The 24,480-nt window shown below is 40.1% G+C and overlaps 1 protein-coding gene across 1 annotated transcript in view; it reads right to left on the minus strand.

Annotated features, from left to right (window-relative positions):
- tln1 (talin 1) overlaps positions 1-24,480 on the minus strand; it is a 256,414-nt gene that overhangs the window by 176,434 nt on the left and 55,500 nt on the right. Inside the window, 10 exon segments of the mRNA XM_061734635.1 lie at positions 9,752-9,828; positions 9,914-10,015; positions 15,473-15,628; positions 16,506-16,610; positions 17,687-17,747; positions 17,833-17,960; positions 18,796-18,938; positions 20,928-21,080; positions 22,021-22,150; positions 23,225-23,322. Of these exon segments, the coding sequence (XP_061590619.1) occupies positions 9,752-9,828; positions 9,914-10,015; positions 15,473-15,628; positions 16,506-16,610; positions 17,687-17,747; positions 17,833-17,960; positions 18,796-18,938; positions 20,928-21,080; positions 22,021-22,150; positions 23,225-23,322 (1,153 nt within the window).

Below are 24,480 nucleotides of genomic sequence, written 5' to 3' on the forward strand. Positions count from 1 at the left end.
TTTTGGAAAGGAGTGAACCAGAACTCCCAATATTTTTGTGATCACAGGCCCCATCTGGTGATTTTTTTTTTTTCTTTTAATTCCTTTCACTGTTGGTCATTCAGTGTTATAGTTATGCTGTTATTTCTCTTTTATAAGGAATTTATAAGGAACTGCTTTATCATCCTTAGTGGATCTTGGATACATATTGGATGCAGGGATTAAAGCAAAAAAAAAATCCCAGGACGGAAAGTTTTCAGACCCCCCCCCCCCGGTGGTTTACAAGGTACAGTTAAGACCCATTGGCTTAGCAGTTAGTTATTTAGCAACGTGTAAGTACCTTTAGTGTAGAACATTTTAACTTTCTTACTCTTATGTTTCAAGTTTCAAGCTCACAGCGCGTCACATTCGTAATGCAACGTAGGCTTGTAGCTCCGCAGTGTTTACATTGCGGCACACCGACATGCGACGAGGTCTAGAGTTATTAGGTAGACCCTCCAGGAATCCGCGATTCCGTGATCGCGGAAATTTACGCGGATTTCACGGCTGTCCGTGGATTTACAGACCTTCCGTGGATTTCAATGTCTGGTGCAGAAAAATCACTTTTACTGGGGTTAATATTGCATATGTCCGCGCTGAATATGCGTATTATGCGGGGCTCGCTTGATTTCACCGCATCATCGCCGCACATTTTCGCATAAAGTTTGGAAAAAGGGGGGAGTGTTGTGAGTGACATGTCGGGACGCCCGGTCGCGACATGCGGGACCCGCCCGGGGACCTCCGCACCCCTCGCAGAAAACCGCCACCCCCCAAACAGCAGTTCTCACCCGCGAGGGTGAGAGGAAAAAGAGAGTGTCGTTTGCGCGGTGGGCACGGCTGCCGGTGGACTCTGGATCCGCGCTGACCGCGTACCACTGCGCCTGCGGAGGCGGACTCACGTTCCCATCCACTTGGGGACCTTGGCGGCGGACGCGTGGGGTGACGGAGCTCTGGCTCGTCCCCCTCGTCGCGCCGGTGCGCTCGGCAAATCACCCGAGCACTGAGCCGGCTGGAGGGAGAGAGGCGGCCGGCCCCCGGGCTGCGACCGCCCCTCTCCACCTGCGCTCTCCTTTTTTTTTCTCCTACGAATTTAAGAGGGAAGAGCTCAGCGCCGAATCCGCAACTTCCTGCATATTTCGCATATTTTGCAACTTCCCGCATATTCCGCAACTTCCAGCATATTCCGCAATTTCACCGCATAAAAGCACATAAAAAACCTGCACATTTAATCGCATAATCAATGATTTTAGCCCGCAAAATCAATGATTTTAGCCCGCAGAATCAAGGATTTTTGCCCGCATTTTTCTGGAGGGTCTAATTAGGTGTCAGGTTACGTGCATCTAAAACCAGAGGAGAACTTTACTGTGTGTGCACAGCCAACAGCTGATTGACTGCAGTGGGCGCCGTTCGACAAGTCACCGCGGCGATACACACACCCCGGTGTTCATATTTTTTGTCGGATTTGCGCTGATCTCATTAAAAAATATCCCAAAAAAATCCCCAGGACGGAAATCCGTACCCAGTACGGAGAACTTTAATCCCTGTGGATGGACTGGATGAGTGCAGCAACAATTTATACACATAATATGTTTCTTTATCATTTTTCTTTTTTTTTCTACTGCATTTTTAATAATGGAATTCTTTGTGGTGGTATGCTAGGGAACAGGACAAATTTTAGTTTACTTTTTATTTACTTTTTATGATGTAACTGACTTTCAATGCAAGATTCGGATGTCTTTGATTTTTTTCAGCTGTGGTGGGAGCACCCACAGCACCATTAGGATAGGTTATGCTTAACGACGGCGACGACTGGAAGCGTTTTGGATGTTTTTTCCCGCTGACTTTTTCTTTCGCGGAAGAAGACTTAGGGACTAGGGGGAAATGGTTATCATCTGTAATTGAAATTGTGTGTGTTTTTTGTTTCTTTTTTATTGTTTTGTACGGGTTATCTGAGATATACATTACCACCCAAAGTTTGAAGCAAATATGTTATACAATGTTATTTACTACGACATAGGAGTGGGTCGTATTAATCGTCCTCCAGACTTTAAACAACCTCAATTTAGTTATGGGTAGCAACTCTGACCTCAGATTTGTATCGTGGAATGTGAAAGGACTGAATGGTCCAATCAAAGGGTCCAAGGTTTTCTCACAGCTAAAGAAGTTGAAATCAGACGTTGTTTTTTTACAAGAAACTCACCTTGGCCTCTCAGATCAGGCTAGACTGAACAGTAGCTGGGTGGGTCAATACTTTCATTCAAGTTTGGACAGCAGAACAAGAGGGGTAGCCATTTTACTGAACAAAAGAGTTAATTTCACGGTTTCTACTACTAAGGTTGACACCGGCGGCAGATATGTCATTGTAACGGGTACTCTTTGTCAAATACCGGTGGTATTGGTGAATGTATATGCTCCCAACTGGGATGATGTTAGGTTTATCAACAACCTCCTTTCATCCATTCCTAATTTGGACACTCATCGTCTTATTCTTGGTGGGGATCTTAACACTGTGATATGCCTTTTACTAGATACATCAAACCCCAGAAACAAACAGCAGTCTGCCATGGCTAGAGCCCTTGACATATTCATGAAGGAGAATGGGTGTGCTGATCCGTGGAGGAATAGAAACCCTCAGGGTAGGACATACTCCTTTTTCAGCAATTTACATAAAACTTTCACTCGCATTGACAGTTTTTCATTGATAAGTTCTTCCTACCGGCCATTAATTCTTGTGACTATACAGCCATATTTATTTCGGACCATGCAGCAGTACTACTTGATATACATTTTTCAGCATGCCAGAAGGAGAGGCCACTTTGTCGCCTTAACTCACTGCTCCTGTCTGAGAAGAAATTTTGTGATTATATTTCTGATTCGATTGACCAGTTTATTGCTACGAATAAAACTGGAGACACATCTGCTTCTCTTCTATGGGAGTCGCTAAAAGCATTCCTTAGGGGACAGATAATTTCATATTCAGCATCCTTAAAAAGAAATACACAACGTAAATTTGATAACTTGTGCAAGGACATCGCTGATTTAGATTGTCTCATTGCATTGAACCCTGATCCGGCTTTGTGTAAAAGTAGACTAGACCTTCAAAATAAAGTTAATTTGCTAACTACAACGACAGCTGAGAAACTATTACTCAAGTCAAGGGGAATGTATTATGAATATGGCGATAAGTCTAGCCGTCTCTTGGCGCATCAGTTGAGGCGACAAGCTGCTACACGACTTATTCCAGAGGTTAATGACAATCACAACGTTTTGCAAACCACGCCTTCTGGGGTTAATCAGGCATTTGCCTCTTTCTACGCGTCACTGTATACGTCTGAATCCCCAGCTGACCCATCTGGTATGACCGCCTTCCTTTCAAATCTTAACTTCCCTTTCATTGTACTACTTGATATGTACAATGAATCCCTGACTAACGGTTCTCTCCCCCCCACTCTGACACAGGCAACTATTTCTGTTATTCATTAAAAAGGTAGAGACCCTGTCAATTGTGGATCCTATAGGCCTATATCTCTGCTGAATGTTGACAGCAAGATATTGGCAAAAACACTTTCTGCCAGATTAGAACAGTTTCTGCCGAGTATCATTTCAGAAGAGCAGTCTGGTTTTATTCGAAACCGCCATTCATTCTCGAATATCAGAAAGTTAATGAATATTATATACTCCCCATCTTCTCCGAATACCCCCGAGGCGGCCATCTCTATGGATTCTGAAAAGGCCTTTGATAGGGTCGAATTTGGCTATTTGTTAGCGGTACTTAAGGAATTTGGTTTTGGAGAGACTTTCATCTCATGGGTCCAGCTGTTATACACCAACCCTAGGGCGAGTGTTTGTACTAATGATCTGAGGTCGGAGTATTTCCCTTTGACGAGAGGTACGAGACAGGGTTGCCCCCTATCCCCTCATTTATTTGCTATTTCCATCGAACCCTTATCTATTGCTTTGAGAACGTCACAGCTCCTTCGAGGTATAGTGCGGGATGGTATGGAATTCAGGGTGTCTCTGTACGCTGATGACCTGTTGTTATATTTATCTGACCCGATTTCTGCTATCCCTCATGTTCTTTCTATTCTTAAGGATTTTGGTCAATTTTCTGGATTCAAACTGAACTATCAAAAGAGTGAATTCTACCCAATTAATGACAGTGCTAAACGTATTGCGCAGTCAAAACTGCCATTTAATATCTCGACCTCAGGATTCAAATATTTAGGTGTACGGGTTACCGATTCATTCTCCTCCCTCTTTTCAGCTAATTTCAAGCCTTTGCTGGAACAAATTAAATCAGACCTCCAAAGATGGGATAGTTGGCCTCTGTCTTTGACAGGTAAAATCCAATCTGTCAAAATTACCATACTCCCAAAGTTCTCTTAGCTTTTTCAATGTATTCCGTTATTTTTACCTAAATCATTTTTTAAGTCTTTAGATCAGATGGTTTCATCATCTATATGGGGTGGTAAACGGCCCAGAATTAAAAATTCTGTCTTACAGAGGAGCCGTGACGAAGGGGGTCTAGCTCTACCTAATTTTACTTACTATTATTGGTCAGCCAACGTTCAGAAAATGGCTTTCTGGTTTCATTCTCCTCAGACTGACTGGTGTGTGCTAGAATTTAAATCATGCCACCCGGTCTCTCTCCCTGCGATACTTTACTCTAAATTACCCCTTTCACCAACTAAATTTACCCAAAATCTGGTTGCGATTGCTTCCATTAAAAGGAGCATGAGGCTCCTTTTAAGAAATGAGACTCTCTAGCGCCACCCTTCGCCACGACGGCCGTCGGGGATACTGCAGCCAACAGCGAAGCCAGCACGGGAGAACGGGGAGAACGCGCATGTAGCGTCATGTGACGTCACATCCGCAGGACAGCGCGGGAAATTCCGGCCCGGAATTGCAGCACATTTTGCAGCACACAGCCTGTTCAAGGCAACGGAGAGATACACTAGAGGGCTCATTCTTTTTGGTTTGGAACGCTTCATCTGACATTATTACTAAAAAACTTAAAACGTATACAAATTTTTTTCAAAAATCCTGCCTCAATCCTGCCTCAAGCTCCTTTAAGATTTGGTCACAGTTACGCTCCCACTTTAAATTTATAGATGGCTCCATAAATTGTTCTATACATGGCAATCATTTATTTTTTTCCTCTTTATCAGACCCTGTGTTCGAACAATGTAAGGGTAAGGGTCTTATCAAATTTTCAGATCTTTATGAGAAGAATGTATTCTGTAGTTTCGATAAGATCCGTACCAAATATGATCTACCCCATAATAATCTCTTTCGAGATTTTCAAATTAGAGATTTTGTTGTAAAGCAATTTCCCTCCCATCCTGAAAAACCGGCAGATAGACCATGGGACAACCTTCTAATATTGCATCCTGGACAAAAAGGCCACATTTCTGTAACATATCGATCTCTCATGAGACTGAATGAGCACCCTGTGATGAAAAGTAGAGATAGATGGGAGGCAGAGTTGGGCGAGACTTTTCTGGACGAATGGTGGGATGGAGCTATTGATAGGATCAATACATCAACGTCGTGCGCTAGGCTAGGCCTTATCCAATTCAAAATCTTTCATAGACTTCACTATTGCAAATCTAAACTAGCAACGATATATCCCGAAGTTGAAGATAAATGTGATAGGTGTGCCCTCTCTCCGGCTAATCACACTCATATGTTCTGGTCTTGCCCCAAGCTAGTAGGTTATTGGACTCATATATTCAAGACTCTGTCTGATGTATTTGACATTCGTTTGGAGACATCACCCCAGATAGCCATTTTTGGAATACCACCGGAGTTTGGTCTTTTGACCACAAAACAGTCTAGAATGGTAGCATTTACCACACTGATAGCAAGACGTAGAATATTGTTGGGGTGGAAATCCCCAAAGCCTCCTTCTACTACCTTATGGCTCAAAGATATTATGGATTTCTTAAAATTGGAAAAAATAAAGTTTACAATTAGAGGTTCATTAGAAAAGTTCTTCTCGAGCTGGCAACCATTTATTACCTATTTTGAAAATTTGAGGGTACTTCCAAAGGACTGAGCTGATGTCTTTGTTTCTTGTTGTTTGTTGTTTTTCATTTTTCTATCCCTAAAAATAGTAACAGCCCAATTACATTGGTATATAACTCTGGAGGTGATTATATGACAACATTCCGACTCAAGTGTTTACTAGTATAACTTGTGACTACTACTGGAATTGCTAATTATTGATCTAAGAAATAATTATTAATCTCTATATAACCCATTTCGGTTTCATTCTCATTTTATTTTCTTATTTAAGTTTACATTCATTGCACTACTTTTTAATTTGTATTCTTATTATTTGTTTTATTTTTTATTTATTTTTATTTATTAATTTTTTGCTATTCCCAAAGGAAACTTAATGATGATAACCATGGGGGGAGGGATGGGGAGAGGGAGAAAAAAAAAAAAAGAAAAGGTATGTTCATCTGTTTTGCTCTGTATTGTGGAAACAATCTGCCAATAAAAACATATATAAAAAAAAAAAAACATGACACAAACATTCTGAACGTTTTCCAATGCTGTAGAAATGTGTAGAATAAATATTACATTTCAACATTTCTGTTAACGAAGATTTGTATGGTAGAGTATCAGGGCCAGGCAGGAGAAAAAATATTTGAGAGGAGGAAGATTTTTTTTTTATTATGCACTTCGAGAGAAAAGTCAAAATGTCGAGATAAAAAGTCGAAATGTCGAGATTAATGTTGATATACAATTTCGAGAAAAGTAAAAATGTCGAAAAAAAAGTCGAAATTTCGAGAGTAATGAAATACAATTTCAAGAATAAAGTCGAAACTTCTCAACATTTCAAATTTTGACTTTTTTCTTGACATTTCAACTTTTTTCTCAACATTTCAACTTTTTTCTCATAATTTTTACTTTTTTCCTCAACATTTCAACTTTTTTCTCGACATTTTTACTTTTTTCTTGACATTTCAACTTTTTTTCCCAACATCTCTACTTTATTCATGAAATTTTGACTTTTTTCTCAACATTTTGACTTTTTTCTCGAAGTGCATAATGAATTAAAAATATTCCTCCTGTAAAATATTTTTATTTTTCTCCTGCCTGGCCCTAATACTATTCCGTAGAGCAGGGGTATTCAACTAGATTCGGCCGGGGGCCACATCTGCAAAAGGACTGTATGGAGAGGGCCGCACAATTTGAAAATGTGGGGGTTTTCAAAATGTATTTTGCACTCAAAGACAAAGACTTATGTAAATATAAGACATTTGTATTATACATTTGAATATATCTAGTTTACATATGAATTATGTATTAATTGTCTCCAGATTTAGTAATTGTGAATGTTAAATATAATATTCAGATAAAGAAATATTATTTTGAATGCAAGTTCATTTTGAAACCATGCATTGTGCAAACTTAATGAAATTGATATTGACCTACTTTTAATAAAACACGCCATAATGACAAAGCACCACTTTCCACCAAGATTTCCTTATTTGAATATTATATTAAGCATCGAGCACAACCATTTTAGTCCATAGTAGCCAGTTATAAAAATATTATAAGAAAAAAAAAAAATATATATATTTTTTTTTTTTCAACTAACACCCCCTTTTTTGAAATATGACCAGGGGCCACATAAAAGCTACTGGCGGGCCGCATGTGGCCCGCCAATTGAATATCCCTGCCGTAGAGGATTAAACGTTTCTTGGAGCGAATCATTTGCATTCATTGCTTGAATGATTGCTCTGTAGTGAGAAGTTGTCCAATAACAAAAAGAGTCATGTGGAAAGACATTAGCAGCTACATTTGCAGCCCAGTACCCAGTTATAACTAATATAGATACATGCAGCATGTGCTGCCTTCATTCTAAAGCTTATACGAGACTTTTCATTTTTGCGGCTCCAGACGTATTTGTTTTTTGTGTTTTCGGTCCAATATGGCTCTTTCAACATTATGGGTTGCCGACCGCTGGTTTAGAGTAATCCAAACCCAGAGTAATCCCAATCCAGTCATCCAGAGTAGGTTGGGTTGGATTTAACCATCTCCTGGTTATTGCCTTCTTACTCGACACTAAGAGGGATTGCAGTAGTTTTATTTCTTTCTTGCATTTTAGAAAAGGGGCAAGACCCAAGTATAAGGTTTCAAAACTTAAAGGTACTAAAGTGTTAAATACTGAGTTTAGTGAGGTCTGAATGTCTTTCCAGAAAGCATTTAGCTTGGGGCATTTCCAGAATTTCCAGCATGGCATATGTGTTCCTTTGTAGCTCTCCTGATATGCTGTTCTGAAGTATCTAATAGCATTTTCCAGCAGCGCTCCCTCCAGGTTAACCAGCTGGATGTCGACCACTGGAAAGCCCAGATATTGTCCCAAGCCTCGACTGAAATCTCAATTCCTGCTTCCCTGTGCCATTTACCTTTAATGCGCAACGTGTTATAGTTACTAGATCTTGAGAGAGCAGTGCACAACTTCCAAATTGAATGGGAAGGTGTTACAGCCATGGCATTTTTCAGTAAGTGATAAAAATATGATTCAACCTCGGAGTAGTTAGTCAATTTGCATTCACGATCAATATAGGACTGTAGTTGCAGCTATCTGTGAAAGTCATTTTGTGTCAGGCTATGTTTATCCCGCAGGGCCTCAAAGCTGTGCACAGTTCCAGGAATATTTTAAGTTTAAACACAAGACATTTTTTTATAATAATACATTTTTAGGAGTTATAATAGACCTTAAATTATCATGGAAAGCCCACATCACACACATAAAAACCAAAATCTCCAAAAGCTTTTCAATTATAAATAAAGTGAAACCACTACTTGATGAAAATGCACTCCGTACTTTGTACTGCTCCTTGGTACTCCCATACTTCACGTATTGTGTTGAAGTTTGGGAAACAGTTACCAATGCACAATTAATCCATTAGTCACATTACAGAAACAAGCAGTGCGAATTATTCACAAGGTTGGATTTCTAGAACACACTCTTATTTTGTTAATTCAGTCAAATTATTAAAAATCCATGATCTTGTAAAATATTACACGTAAATAATCCTATTTAAAGCATTCAACAAATGATTACCAAGTAACATACAAGATTTTTTCACAGTTCAGGAGAGAACTTATAATTTGAGAGGATATGGTGATTTTAAAATACCTAGTTCGAACTACTCGTAAAAGTTTTCGTGTGTCTGTATGTGGTGTGAGACTTTGGAACAGTCTAGATATCCAACACAAGCAAAATATCCACAGATTTAAATTGCTATATAAACATATGGTCTGGTCAAAGTATAAAGAGAGTGGGTGGTAACACGATGTTAAATCAACTTTGGTCTTGAAATGTTGATGTGTACTTGTTGTTCCTCATTTAGTAAGTATGTATTGTCCATTACCTTCTGGTACTGTAGTTCGTACCATTGCTGGTATGTATTATAAATGTATTATAAATATAAGTTAACTGTCACCCGTGGTGACAATATATATTGTTCCTGGATTTGCACGCATTGTGGCCATGAAATGCATCATTCCCTTTCGAGTGTTAACGAATTAATTTGTATTTTGAACCTGCACATCTACTGTTAAAGGTATTTGTTTAATTTTCTGTTGCACGCGGGTCACTTATGTTATGTTGTATTGCTCGAAATAAATATGAACTGAATAATAGTCAGTATAAAAGCGCCACGTGGACACGAGCCCAAAGGACGGGTGCATCGCCCGCATGTGCACTCACTTCTTAGGAGAAACCGAGTCTTCCAGCATGGTGGACTCCTCATCCCCCTCCAGGCCAAAATGGTCTTTGCTCTTTTTCTGTTTAAAAAGCGAGAAAAGAAAAATCCTAAAACCAAAAAGTTGCTGTATTCTGCTCATCTCCTTAACGTTGAAGTTGGCTGACCTTTTTCAGGATGATGTCGATGTAGCCGGCGATCAGCTGAGCGATCTGCTCTCCCTCAGTGGTCTGCACGGAGTAGTACCCGTCCTGGTAGTCTCCAAAGTCCTGACGACACATCAAATGATACCTGACAAATGTACTTTGGAGAACAAAACTGCGCTTTGAATTCATTCACAGCTCTCTCCTCGCCTGCATCTCCTCCCAGCGAGAAGAGGGGACGCAGCAGGAGATGAGGACTGCTTTTAACCAGGTCATTGTAGGGATGGTGGAAGGAACAAAGCTGTTGGGTGTTATTGTAGATTGTAATCTGTCATGGACGAGACACATAGATGCTGTTGTTGGGAAGATGGGAAGGAACATATCTGTAATTAAAAGGTGCTCGGCTTTTTTGACACCACAGCTGACCAAGCAAGTTCTGCAAACTCTAGTATTGTCAAACTTAGACTATTGCTCATTGGTCTGGTCAGTAGGGATGGGCGGTATGGACTAAAAAATGTATCACGATAATTTCTGGCATTTATCCTGCTAAGGATAAAAATGACGATAAAAAAATACCAATTCAATTCCACCTTTGTAACTATAAATCTATCACCACATTCAGTCTTTGGAGCCCCCAAATCACTGCTCTAAAAGAATACTAAATGCTACTAAACTACACCAATTAAATGAGTTACACCTGTACTGCAAAACTGGAATGACTCAGATCCGCCATGTTTGTTACACAAACACGTATCAACGGCAATTTTTTTTCCTTCCTTCCTTCCTTCCTTCCTTCCTTCCTTCCTTCCTTCCTTCCTTCCTTCCTTCCTTCCTTCCTTCCTTCCTTCCTTCCTTCCTTCCTTCCTTCCTTCCTTCCTTCCTTCCTTCCTTCCTTCCTTCCTTCCTTCCTTCCTTCCTTCCTTCCTTCCTTCCTTCCTTCCTTCCTTCCTTCCTTCCTTCCTTCCTTCCTTCCTTCCTTCCTTCCTTCCTTCCTTCCTTCCTTCCTTCCTTCCTTCCTTCCTTCCTTCCTTCCTTCCTTCCTTCCTTCCTTCCTTCCTTCCTTCCTTCCTTCCTTCCTTCCTTCCTTCCTTCCTTCCTTCCTTCCTTCCTTCCTTCCTTCCTTCCTTCCTTCCTTCCTTCCTTCCTTCCTTCCTTCCTTCCTTCCTTCCTTCCTTCCTTCCTTCCTTCCTTCCTTCCTTCCTTCCTTCCTTCCTTCCTTCCTTCGAGATGACAAATTCTTAGCGTGGGGAATTTTTTGACGGTATATCGTCAACGGTAAAATATCACCCATTCCTACTGGTCAGGTGAACAAGAAGGAGATAGGAAAGCTGCAGCAGCTCAGAATAGAGCAGCTCAGCTGGCCCTTCCATGCACACTAAGGTCTAATGTAAATAAAATGCATGACAAGCTCGCCTGGATGAAAGTCACAGAGAGGCTAACGGCATCACTCCTTGTTTTTGTTAGGAATATTAATGTGCTAAAATGCCAGAATTGTTTATATAACCAACTGACACGTAGCTCTGACAAACATACCACACGAGGCCACCAGAGGTCGCTATACAGTTCCTAAAGCTAGAACACAATCAATGCCAAGAACAGTTATATATCGAGCCATGATAGAATGGAACACTCTTCCAGAACAGATTACTAAAGAAAAAACAAAAGCAAGCTTTAAAAGACAACTGAAACAACGTCAAATAGCCCTACGCCTGTAAACAATTCTGCACATGTAGACATACACATATAGTCCATGGGCCAGACTAGATATCAGTACCACTCAAGGTGACCAAACTTACTTGGGATTTTTGAAAAGATCCACATCTATAGATGATATTTTGGTATGAAAACCTTCCTGAGTGGCAGCTGGATCAGAGTTATCATCTCATGAAGTTACCTAACCCTTCAGGTTAATTGATGATTCTAAATTGGGTTTATACATTTCCTGAATCCTTATGGTCCTGTGAGTATTCCAGTTTTTGTATTTTGTGTCTCTGTTGTTCCTAGTTGACACAGGGTTAAAAGATAGTATATCATTTAGATGAAAATGGTGTAAAAATGTGTGTTGTTTATAGTTTAAAGAGCTGCAGTGACCTCTATGTTGGTCAGAAAGATTCACATCTTAGCTTGAATGAATGCTTAAAAGATCCCCTTTAAAATGATACCAAAGACAATATTGTGACACATTGACAGATATCCTGTACATGAGTCTAAACCAGGATATGCAGCAGCATTTAAAATGTAATTTTCTGAAGGGGGTGGTAACTTCATGAGCTGATAACTATGATCCAGCTGCCACTCAGGAAGGTTATCATACCATAATATCATCTACAGACATAGATCTGTTCAAAAGTCCTAAGTAAGCTTGGTCACCTTGAGTTATCATTATTACTTTTTAATCTCATTTTGTTATTGAGGTTATCTTGCATTATTACTATTACTGTCAAGGTTGTTTTATTTGACTGTTAAGCAGGGAGTATGGATCATATTGTTTCTGTACTTGTAAATGTATATTGTTATGTCTGTTTGTTATGTGTGGACCCCAGGAAGAAGAGCTGATGTACTGTATCAGCTAATGGGGATCCTAATAAACTCATAAACTCATGGGGCCAAGGACCCCATGATACGATATCAAATGTTGCGATATATTGCGATGTTATACATAGTTCACTGAAAACTGTTAAAGGCATTATGCATCTTAAAATCAGAGTTAGGCGTACATCAGATTATAATAATTCATGGGACAAACTGAGTCAAAACTATTTAATTCAAATTATCCATGCCGTTTTACTGTAACTGTACAAGCTAAAGTTACAAGATATTTTGAATATGGCATATGGCAACAGGTTGCAACTGCTCGATAACAGTACAGAATATTCCAGTAAACCCTCAAACACTAATTTTAAATAGTTTATCAACAATCAATGCTTCACTATGTCAAAAACGAAACTTACTTGGATGGAAACCACCACACACGCTTAACATTGGTATTTGACTTTTCTTGATATTATCTATCTGGAAATATCTACAGCCCCAATCCATAAGCAAAACAACTAAATATTTTATTTTGGTATATGGCCGGAGATATAAATTAAAGCCAGACTTGAAAGATGTATTTTAAATTGATACAGACGACCTTGTTGCAGCTATCCTTGTCCAGTTTTTGATATTATGTTTTGCCTTTGTTTTATTTTGTCCTTTGTTCTATTATCTTTGTATTATCTTTTTTTCTGTTTTTCTTATTATTAATTGTTTTTTTATCGAATGCTTAGGTCCAAGGGGTGGGTTTGGAAGGGGGTGAAAATATGTGTTAATGTTTGTTTAACATCATTGTGGATGCCACCGTTTATAATAAGAAAATCATGAAAGATGAATAAAAACATTTGATCACAAAAAAAACATATTTGAATATGTCAATTTCATATTATTTACACAATATTAAATTAACAATATTATTTGAGCCCATGCATGCAATAAGGTCATACTGGATCTGTCTGAATATTATTTGAAAAAAATCTATTATTTGAAAAAAAAAATAAAAAAAAGATAGATATTAAAATTTTGAATATCAATATTGAATCAGCGGGCAAAGTATCGTGATATTAAAATATCGATATTTTTGCCCAAACCCTAGGTCATTGTGGCTCCTTTCTGCTTAAACCTTATTGTGAAGTTCAAAGACTTGATTGTGAAGCGCTGTAACTCTCCACAGTACAGAAATATTAAATCAACATTTACACCTTCCACCCTTTCAGTGGCACCAACACACTTATGTTGCAGTTTCATGAAAAAGATTGCCAACGACACCTGACATATTAGGTTGTGTTATGAATTTAACATAAACTAATAAACACAGACGAACGGAGTTAAACACTAACCCCTCGTTCACACTGAAAGAGTCACGGGCGTCCCGACGCCAGCATCTCGCCGCTTGGTGCATTCACACTGAAAGCATCAGTGCCTGCAGCGGGGCGGCGGTGGGCGTGGTTTCAAGCTGCGCTGCAGAACTGAAGGGAACAGTGGGAACAGCCTACACATATAACTACACATCTTAATTTTCATATTTCACCATAGATCTCACTTTGGGACGCCTTCTTTATATTTTAGCGTTATTTCCGCGTAGATAAGAGTGAGTTTGATGCTCCTTTAACAAGTTTGGTTCGCGGATCAACATCAACCCAGCGAGCACTTGCGCCCGGTGGCTGATTTATGGTTCCGCGTCACACCAACGCAGAACCTACGGCGTAGGATACGCGGCGACGCACACCGCACCGCGTCCCTACGCCGTCAGCTACGCCGTCGATTTAACGCAGAACCATAATTCAGGCGAAGCTGCAGTCTGTCTGCGCTGATCACTACACACCGGGTCGGAGCGGATTTAGTCATGATGTTTAACCTGAGTTTTGTGATTAATAAGCACGGGTTTTAATTATTTTTCGTTGGATCAATGTAGCAAATAAAATCGTTGGGACCATCCAGCTCCTCACCCATCAGATACGTGTTTCACGTGATCAGTTCAGGTAAAACAGCAGTCAAACCAGCAAAATGTCATTTTGCTGGATGAAATATATTAATTCCTGATAGAATAAGTTTATTAGTGCACAGCTCTGCTCCTGTACGCATGTGAATGAGTGTACGTTTGTGTCTACATGAAAGTACAATCTGCATTGAGAGTTCTCGCTTCAGGAATCCCGGTCTGTGATTGGATGACGCCTCGGTGTCGCCGCTGCTCATTTGCATAAAGTTCAGATTTTTCAACTTTCAAATTGACGCGCCGCGCCCGCCGCCCGACGCTCCTGCCGCTCCCGCCGGTCCCGCCGCCCCCGCCGCCTCTCGACGCCCGTTTTTCATAGACAATGAATGGCAGCCAGACGCCTATGACTCCCGTGACGCTTTCAGTGTGAACGCAGGGTAAGTACGCTCAGAGGGAAGGCATCTGCTGCTTTTATCGAATCCAGCAGATCCAATGATACGCAGCAACTGTGATCTCCTCCATAAATTCTGAGGTTTTAGCAGTTTGCTGGTCTGCAACATCCAAGTGTGCGTTAACACAATGCCAAGGAGGAAAAACATCACCCTTATATAACCAACTGTCGCTTCCCATGAGTCTTGAAAGCGTTTTAAGGACATTTCCAAAGTAGTAGAGATTATTCACAAGTGGAAAACATTCAAGACTGCTGGCAATAGTCCCAGGAAGTGGACGGTCAGCCCACACTGGAAACATAGAAACTGCTCAAATCTACCAGCCTCCCTTTGGATGTTAGATGTTAAAGTTCATGACAGTAAAATGAGGGGAAAAACTGGACAAGTATGACTTGTTTGGACGGAAATCCAGGACAAAGATTCATCTGTCTAAACAGAACAAGCAGCACATCCTATTTTCAACAACCAGAGACCTCAAAGTGGAGATGGATGGATGGATGGATGCATGGATGGATGTATGGATGCATGGATGGATGGATATGGATGGATGCATGGATGGATGTATGGATGCATGGATGGATGGATATGGATGGATGCATGGATGGATGCATGGATGGATGCATGGATGGATGGATGGATGGATGAATGGATGGATGGACTCACCAGGGTGAAGCTCTTGGGCGAAGCCGCCCAGCGTTTGATGTTGGTCAGGTTCCACTCCTGGATCACCTCCTTGGTCTTCTCATCCACCCTCATTACACTCTCCTTGGTGATGCCGAGCAGACGAGGCACCAGCTTGTTCTTCCCCTTCATCTTCTCCTGCAGCCATTGAGAGGAAGCAGAACGTCCTCACTGGGAGTAAGATACCAGCGGCGGAGCTCAAGAGGGAGTTGAGGCCAGAGCGTCTGGACGAGACTAGTGTTGTCCAATCGATCGGGCCCGATCACGGCATTTTCAAAACATCGGTATCGGCCAAAAAAGGTAAGGGGACATACCTAGTTATTAATGTTTTTTAATATATATTAAATCATTTTATATATCATTGCATTTAATGTCACTTCCGGTCAGCCGGAAGTGACGAAGTAAACGAAACTAACATGGTTTCCATGTTTGAATTGTGAAATGTTCTATCTGTTCATGTTCATTAAGCTGCTGCTATTCATTCATTCATTCATTCATTCATTCATTCATTCATTCATTCATTCATTCATTCATTCATTCATTCAGAAAGTTGCACTAAGGTTAAGACAAAAAGTATTTTAATTTTCTTGTGTTTGTGAGTTTGACTGGATGTCATTCAACAACCTCTTTTGAAGTTAAATTTATTTATTTCTGTTATTGCACTATTCTGCACTTTTTGTTCTAGTTTACAATTTCATGTTTTTACATTTTGTGGCACCAGAGCTGATAAGCTTTGTTGAAATAATGTCCATGTTGTTCTCCAATGGACAAGAAAAGAAACTTGGGATCATTTGAGTTTTAGTCCTTTTTTTTTTCTTTTTTTCTTTTTTTTCCATTGCCAAAATGTATCTGATTGGGAAAAAGTATCGGAAATGTATCGGGAGCCAAAAAAGGTGATCGGATCGGGAAAAATCGGGATCGGCAGATACTCAAACTCAAGTGATCGGGATTGGATCGGGAGCTAAAAAATCCTGATGGGGACGACCCTAGACGAGACCATTCTCGTTCCTCTCACCTTGACCAGGAAGAACGACACGCCGTACGTCTTCAGGGACCTGGCCAGCTTCACGTAACTCACTTTGGCCTCGATCTCCGTCATGTTCTGACAGTTTTTATGTGCCTGCAGAAACAGAAGTACATCAGTGGTGATTCACTTCATGCTTCAGCTTAATGCATGCATCAGCTTAATTTATTCAGCGACAAGTTAATTTCATCTGTCAGGGAGAAAGTAACACTGTTCATCGAAACGGGGCCCTCCACATTCTTTCCTGTTCACTAGTTCTTCCATATTTCACTTACTGTGCAGAAATTTGGGGCAATAACTATAAAACCAGGTTCCACTCATTACTCAAACTTCAAAAGAGAGCAATACGATACATTCATAAGGCTGGATATGGAGATCACACTAACTCACTATTCTTACAATCTAAAGCACTAAAACTCATGGACTCATAGTGGCATTTCAATCTGCACAAGTAATGTTTAAAGCAAAAAATCATTCTGTACCGGATAACATTCAGAAATGATTCATTGGGAGGGAAGGGGGTTAGAATTTAAGAGGAAACCTAAACTTCAAATCTTTATTTGTGCGTACAACAAAAAGAAGTTTTTGTGTATCAGTTTGTGGAATTAAACTGTGGAATGGTTTGAATTTGGAGTTAAAAGAATGTACAAACATAAAACAATTTAAGAAGAAATATAAAGAAATGGTTTATTTGAGGTATAAAAGTGAAGACTGTGTTATTCTGTTATGTTGTCTTTGTATGATTATATACCTAGATATACGTATTATATTTATATCAGTTATATTATATTGATATCATAGTTATATTATATTTATGATAGAACTTACATGTTTTATTAAAAAGGTTATTTTTGTAAAAATGATATATATTTATACAAATTAGTGTATAGTATAAAAAATAAATACAGACATATAATTTATATTTAGTTGTGGAAAGGGGGGGTTAAATAAGTTTATACTTCCTCCCACTCCTTTTCGAACATGTAACTCGAAATATGTGTTTTGATGTTGTTTTTCTTTTTCTTTATGTGGTGGAATGTACCTGGATTTGTTTTCTTATCTTTTTTTTGTTGTTTTTTATACATGTTCGAAATAAACAAAAACAAACGTATGAACGAACTCAACCGTCTGAAGTTGGGACAGAACCAACTGTTCAGAAGTCCTTTTGTTACCTGGAAGATCTTTTTCTCTCCTTTGTGCTTGATGTACTCTTTTGGAAGGAACTCCTTCAAACTGCAGGAGGAAAATAAAGATAAAAATCACTCAGAATCAACAGACTTATTCAAAATGAGCCACAATCACCACAGCTGGTGCTTACTCCAGAAATCCAGGCTTGTGCTTGGACTCGTTGTGGTCACCGAACTGAATCTGACACTGATAGCCTGCAAACTCGCAGGCCTTGTCGAAGGAGACGGGGTGAGATCCGTTCAAGATGTCGTCACGGGCCTACAAAATCAAGACGAGTAGCTAATGATGACACGTCACAGAACAGCACAGTCACGTTCTCTCAGGCCACGTTTCCACAGAGCCGGGTATTTACAAAAACGGATATTTCCCCCTCTACGTTTTGAAAAATACCATCATTTACACGAACCCGCATAAATAGCTGTTAAGGTGCTATGAGCAGCCAAACCTGCAGGGGGCAGTGTAACGAGAAGATAAAGTCATGCTAGCCAATCAGAATCCTGGAAAAAAACATCAACAAATGACACGAGTAACTTCCAGTTACTTCCAAGATGAACGAGAGTCTTTCGTTTGGAGTGACAGAGAAGTGGAGTTACTTTTAAGTGTGACTTTAGAATATAAAACAGGTAAAATACAAGAAAATATTGACGGTGGCCAAAGAAATTGTAAACACAGGTCGCACACATGACGCTGCACTGCAAAAACTCAAAATCTTACCAGGAATATTTGTCTTATTTCTAGTTAAAATGTCAAATTTTTAGTCAAAAAATCTCATAACACTTAAAACAAGAGTCATCACCAGATAAATAACTTTTATTTGACAATTTCCCCCTGTTTCAAGTAAATTTTCACTTTTTTTTGCCAGATTTTGAGTTTTTGCAGTGTGGTGACGTTTCTGTGGCATCATGTGATGTTCTGAAACCTAAATGTCCACTTTGGCCGAAGTTTTCAGAACTGATTATTTTTGGTGACTTTGAGCTTCGTTTTCGCGTAAACGAACGGCCAAAACGCATGAAAACACCACCGTTTTTGCTACGTGGTAACGGGGCCTCAGGGTTTGTGGAAGAAAACATGACATCTGTAAAGCCAGTACAACCTGAACATAAAGCAAGTTGAGCTGGACGGGGTCTCTGGAGTCCACGTTCTGGTCCGAGTAGAAGAACTTCCTCCTGAGCAGCAGCATCTCTGTCTCCTCCACCCCCTGCTCCCTCAGCGTCCGCCCGTGATCCAACCAGTTCACTGTGAAGAGCACCGTGAACGTCAGCTGCTTTCACCACATCTGTTGTACTTAAGAATAAATCGATGCAGACATTCCTCCCACGTGGTACGAGAACCCGCCAGATGTGCTGTGGTATTCATGACAGTTTCAGAGTAGACACAAATAATAATACTATCAGAAAGATGCACATTTAATACGAGAGTTGCTGAGACCTCTGCACCACCCCAAAATAAAAGAGCAGGCTGAATGTCCTAGGCCAGGGATCGGCAACCCAAAATGTTGAAAGAGCTATATTGGACCAAAAAAACTAAACACAAATACTGTATGTCTGGAGCCGCAATACAGTAATTTACAGTCTTATATAAATCTTATAATCAGGGGTGTCAAATGTGCGGCCCGCGGGCCGCATGCGGCCCGAGAGAAGTTTCCAACGCAAAAAACGAAATGTTAATTTACTAAAAAGGAAGCCATAATAATTGCCATGAATCGCAGCATATCCGATAATATATTTCTTCTACAAATCCATCGTTATTCCACAAATAGAGCAGTTTGACATTTTTTTTGTTTTCTAGAATGCATTTGCCGATTTTATTTCTTTTTAGACGGTCGTTTATTTTTATTAACTGACTACTATTATATATTTTCTCAGGAAAAATATCACTGCTAAAAAAGATGATAGAAGATATTCGGAGAATTTCAGTTTTGAATACGAGGATAGTGGCAAAGTAAAACAGTTAAAAAAGAAGTGCTGGCGTAAATATCCGCGCCAAATTTTAAAAATAAATACACTTAATTGTACTGGAAAAATCTCTAAATCAAAAAGAAACACTCTCGGATGTAATAAGAAAGATTTTGCTTTTAATTACATTTCCTATAAAAAAGCGAAATATAAAAAAAACATACTTGTTTCTGTTTATCTTTGTAAAATGATATTAAAAGTATCTTACATAATTTGAAAAAAAAACGAGAAATTTCAAGAAAAGATCCTGAAGAAATATATTTTACATAATTAGAGTGTAAACAAAGTGCATATTTCCTTTAAAATTAACTAAACTGATATTGGATTAGATAACAATAGTAAAAAAAAAAGAATTAGAGAAAAAATGTTCCGCACCGAAACATTTTGAGGGTGCGGCCCGCGAGAAAAAAACTGGTCAAATCCGGCCCGCCAAGCAAAATGAGTTTGACACCCCTGCTTATAATGAAGGCAACACATGCTGTATGTTTCTATATTAGTTATATTAGCCTACTATCTAAATAACTAAGTTGGCTACAAATACATAAGAGGTCACATACCTGCATAAAAGCGCAGTCTGCTCAATATCCATCACATCACACGACTCAATACAATAATTGAGTCTGCTGGCGCTGAATTTATGTCCTTGATTTGCTGATCGGTGATGTTGCTGCCATTTTAATGGCCCTTTCCTTCACTGTCTTAGCGGAGAGAGTCTGTATTATCTACGTTTTGTTTTTGAAACCTGCAAATAGGTCTGCAATGAATGCAAATGATTTGATCCAAGAAAAGTTGAATCCTTTTTTCTCCTGTTATTTTTCTCTTTTTCCCTTTGGAAACAATCCCTTTGGCCGGTTTGTTAACAGCCACCTGCCTGGCGCCGCCCTGCTGGTAGAAACGTGTGGCTCAGACGCAAATCTTCGTTAACATAAACGTTGAAATGTAATATTTATTCTACACATTTTACCGTATTGGAAAACGTTAAGAATGTTTGTGTCATGTTTGTCCTCCTACAGAAACCATATTAAAACAAAAAATGGCAGTGATGAGGGGGAGGCATCATGGTTTAGGCTTGCTTCGCGGCCATCGCCATTTTGGAGGGAAAATTAAGTCCTAAGTTTGTCTTACTCCTGGCGTATGTTGATTCCATAGTTTCTATGTCAGCTGGCCCATTAATTATTTCTTTAAGTCCCTGTCCAGAGGCCAAGTGAAGGTAAAAGAGGCAGCAACCAGCCCCCAGAAAACACTCAACACCAACGTTCTCGTCACTTACACTCGTCGTCTGTGTGAAGCTTCTGCTTCAGCTTCTCCATCTTCTTGTCGTCTCTTAGAAGAGTCTTGTCTCTTTTCAGCGTGCCTGTGATTTCCTCCTTCTTCTCCTCGCCGATGTCTCGCACCAGCGAGTATTCGTCATAGTTTGTTATGCCTAAAACACACATGTTAAAGGGGACCGATTATGGCATGTAATGTCTATCTTGAATGTCTTAAAAACAAGCTTTTGATTGTTTTTTTCTAAATAAATTAGAAATTCAGCCTCTGAGGAATGTCTTTATCATCCCAGTCTCTAACCTCATTATCTATGCAGGATTCTGAGTGGCCGGGGCTATGATAATGAGGCTCTGTGCTGATTGGCAGCCTGAATGACGTGTAGCAGGGGAGGGCAGAAAGCATCGCTCTGGACAGAAGAGCAGCCGGCTGCGTACATTATTAAACCGTGTCCTAACTGCCTGCGATGCGAGCGAGCGTCAGCGACAAAATCAATTCCATTGCTTTATTTTCTATTGGACTGTCCTAACTGGACGCAGCGACGCAGCGTTTTGAGCTGAACATTTGTCGGACGCCCTGCTTCTATTCTCTTCCTGTAGCTCGCGTTGAAAGCCGGTTAAAAGCGCTGTAGGAAACGGTCATGATGAGGAGCGGCTGATCCAGTTAGTTGAAATGAGAAGTTATCTCTATGATTCCTCCTCATTTCACTACAAAAACCTCAATAAAGTTCAGCTGCTGGAGGGAGATGGACAGAGAGACGATGTCACGCAGTGCTACGATAGTCGGACGCTCCATGCAGTTACACGGTTTTATAGTTGTGGCCGTGGTTTGCATTTTGGTTCCGTAACAACAGGAGCAGAATCTTATTGGCTCGTAGATCCACATCACACTGGACGGCTCATCCGGGCGGCTGTACAGACACTGCAGAATTAGGCTGCTTTCCTCCTTCTCTGAGTTGGCAGGCTGAGGGGAGACCACTTTATATATGTTAAAGCAAGAAAAAACCTGGTTTTCAGAATAGGTCCCCTTTAATACATTTCACACAGCAGCATAGATGACGAAAGATGAAACAGTGGGAGGATCCACTGCGAGGGACTGACCTATCCTGGCGCAGATGGTCATGAGCATGTCGCTGACGATCTTGGAGTCGTCCACCATGACGGTCTTCACTGTGCCGTCCAGCATGCGGATCTTCAGAGGCCTCTGCTTCTTCTTGTAGTCCAACGTGTCCTATCAGACAAAGAGGCAGTAACATCTGTTGGATCGTACAGGCTATTTTAAAGCCACAATCAACTTATTGTATTTAACGTATTGATCCAGCAACCTTCAGGTTATAGAAGAGTCAACTGTACCCGCAATTCCATAGTCACCATCAAATTAGTGCATGTAAATGTTCAAATTTTGATAAAGTCGTCGAAATTTGTCAATCAAACTGATCGTCCATTATTATTCTGACATTTTAGGAAGGAATTAAACCTAGAATAGTATGGAGGTAGATTTGTTTCTTAATTATTCAATCAAAAAAATTTATTTTAATCAAAGAAAAAAGTGTTTGAATGCAAAAAAATATTTGAGACTCAAAAAAATGCATTTGAACACTGTTTTTCTTTGATTGGAAATGTTTTCTTTGATAGAAGTTAATTTTTTAAGTATCTGGGCCATATTATGGGTAGGACATTTGTGTCTTTATAATTTAATCAAAAAAGAAGTGGCTTCAAAGTCTCTTTTTTTTTGATTGAATCATTTTGACACAGACAATGGGGACGCAGTGGGCGGATGCTTCCCCATTGGTCAGAACATTTTTTTGATTGAAGTGAATTTTTTTTTTTGATTGAATAATTAAGAAACAAATCTACCTCCATAGAAATTGCTGACTGGCAAGAAAGATATCAACTTTACTATGACAGACGTGAAGGAAACGTGACACTAACGATCGTAGCGTGCACATGAACCTAATTTTCTTACCTGTATGTTAAGTTTGGTTGCATCTGCATCCGTAGCGGTACTGAATACAAGTGTGAGCCCGCAAAACACAAACAGGGGCCGCACTAATCAGCCTCACTAACCTGGACAAAACTCTTAGCATCTGTTTAGACTTAAAGAAAATACCTACGCGCATAAACCTATTGGGATCACTCACTACTGGATGGTGGGATAGATACGACTATCTTTGTCCGACTCAGGCTATAATATACACCCAATCCATCCTCAGCGCCGTCATTCCTCTCTGCAGGAGACTGTTAAGTGCTTAAAGTGACTTAGGCGTCATATTTGGAGGCGTTTCACCGTATCGGGACGACTCACCCCGTTCCTGAGCATGTAGTAGTCCAAGGCTTTTCCCGCCTCCAGCCAGATGCCTTTCTTTGGGTCTTCATCAGACAGAAACAGTCCATAGTCGTTGGCTGAACAGGGAAACAGAAATACTCAGCGTCACTCCAGATGTCTCTACTGCTTTTCTTACACATGTAGATGATCCTTCTGGTTGTGTTAACCAGGTCGGTGGCCGCTGGTGCAACGTGATTAGGGCTGAAACGATTCCTCGAATAATTCAAGTAATTCGATTACAAAAAATGATGGAGGAATTCTCTCTGTCTCGAGGAATCGTTCAATTTCTCCAGCTCAAAGCAGGTATTTCACCCGGACTACGTTTAATGTGGCACAACGCGCTGACGCCACACACGTAAAAGAAGAAGAAAGATGAGGATATGTTTGGTTTTAACTAAAAGAAAAAGGCAGAAAATGTGTGTGGGAGCATTTCCAGCTGGACACCAAGGCAACACTGTTGCATATAGCGTTTTTCCATCTCTGTAATATTGCAAAAATTAGGAAAATCCTCTCGCAGAGTGATGCAGAAAAACTAATTCATGCGTTTGTATCTTCTAGACTGGATTACTGTAATGTGTTAGCAGGATGTCCAAGTAATTTGCTGAATAGGCTCCAGCTGATCCAAAATGCAGCAGCACAAGTACTGACAGGAATCAGCAGGAGAGACCACGTCTCTCCAGTGTTAGCACGGCTCCATTGGCTACCCTTAAAATTCAGAATCCAATTTAAAATTGTATTACTTGCATATAAAGCCCAAAACGGCTTAGCTCCGCAGTATTTACAAGACCTGATAGTGCCTTATGTTCCTGGCAGAGCTCTCCGTTCTCAGAGTGCAGGTTTACTCGTAGTTCCTAGAGTATCTAAATGTAGATTTGGAGGGCGGGCGTTCTGCTATCAGGCACCACTACTATGGAACCAACTTCCAATCTGGGTTAAGGAGGCTGACACCACCTCTACCTTTAAAACTAAACTTAAAACCTTCCTGTTTAGTAAAGCCTATAGTTAGTGTTTAGTAAACCTCTAGCTGGTGTTGGTAAATCTCTAGGTAGTGTGTAACTAGTGAGTTAGAGTCAGTAGTCATAGTTGCAGCTATAGAACAAGACTATAATAGTTGGTCTCAAATATAGCTTCGCGGTAGATATGCTGCTATAGCAGCCATATCCATTTTAACTTTCTGTATTGTATTGTGGTATGGCAACTTGACAGTGCAGAACAAAAAGAGGATGCAGGACATT

The sequence above is a fragment of the Cololabis saira genome, chromosome 11 (assembly GCF_033807715.1).
Source record: "Cololabis saira isolate AMF1-May2022 chromosome 11, fColSai1.1, whole genome shotgun sequence".
NCBI classification, from domain to species: domain Eukaryota; kingdom Metazoa; phylum Chordata; class Actinopteri; order Beloniformes; family Belonidae; genus Cololabis; species Cololabis saira.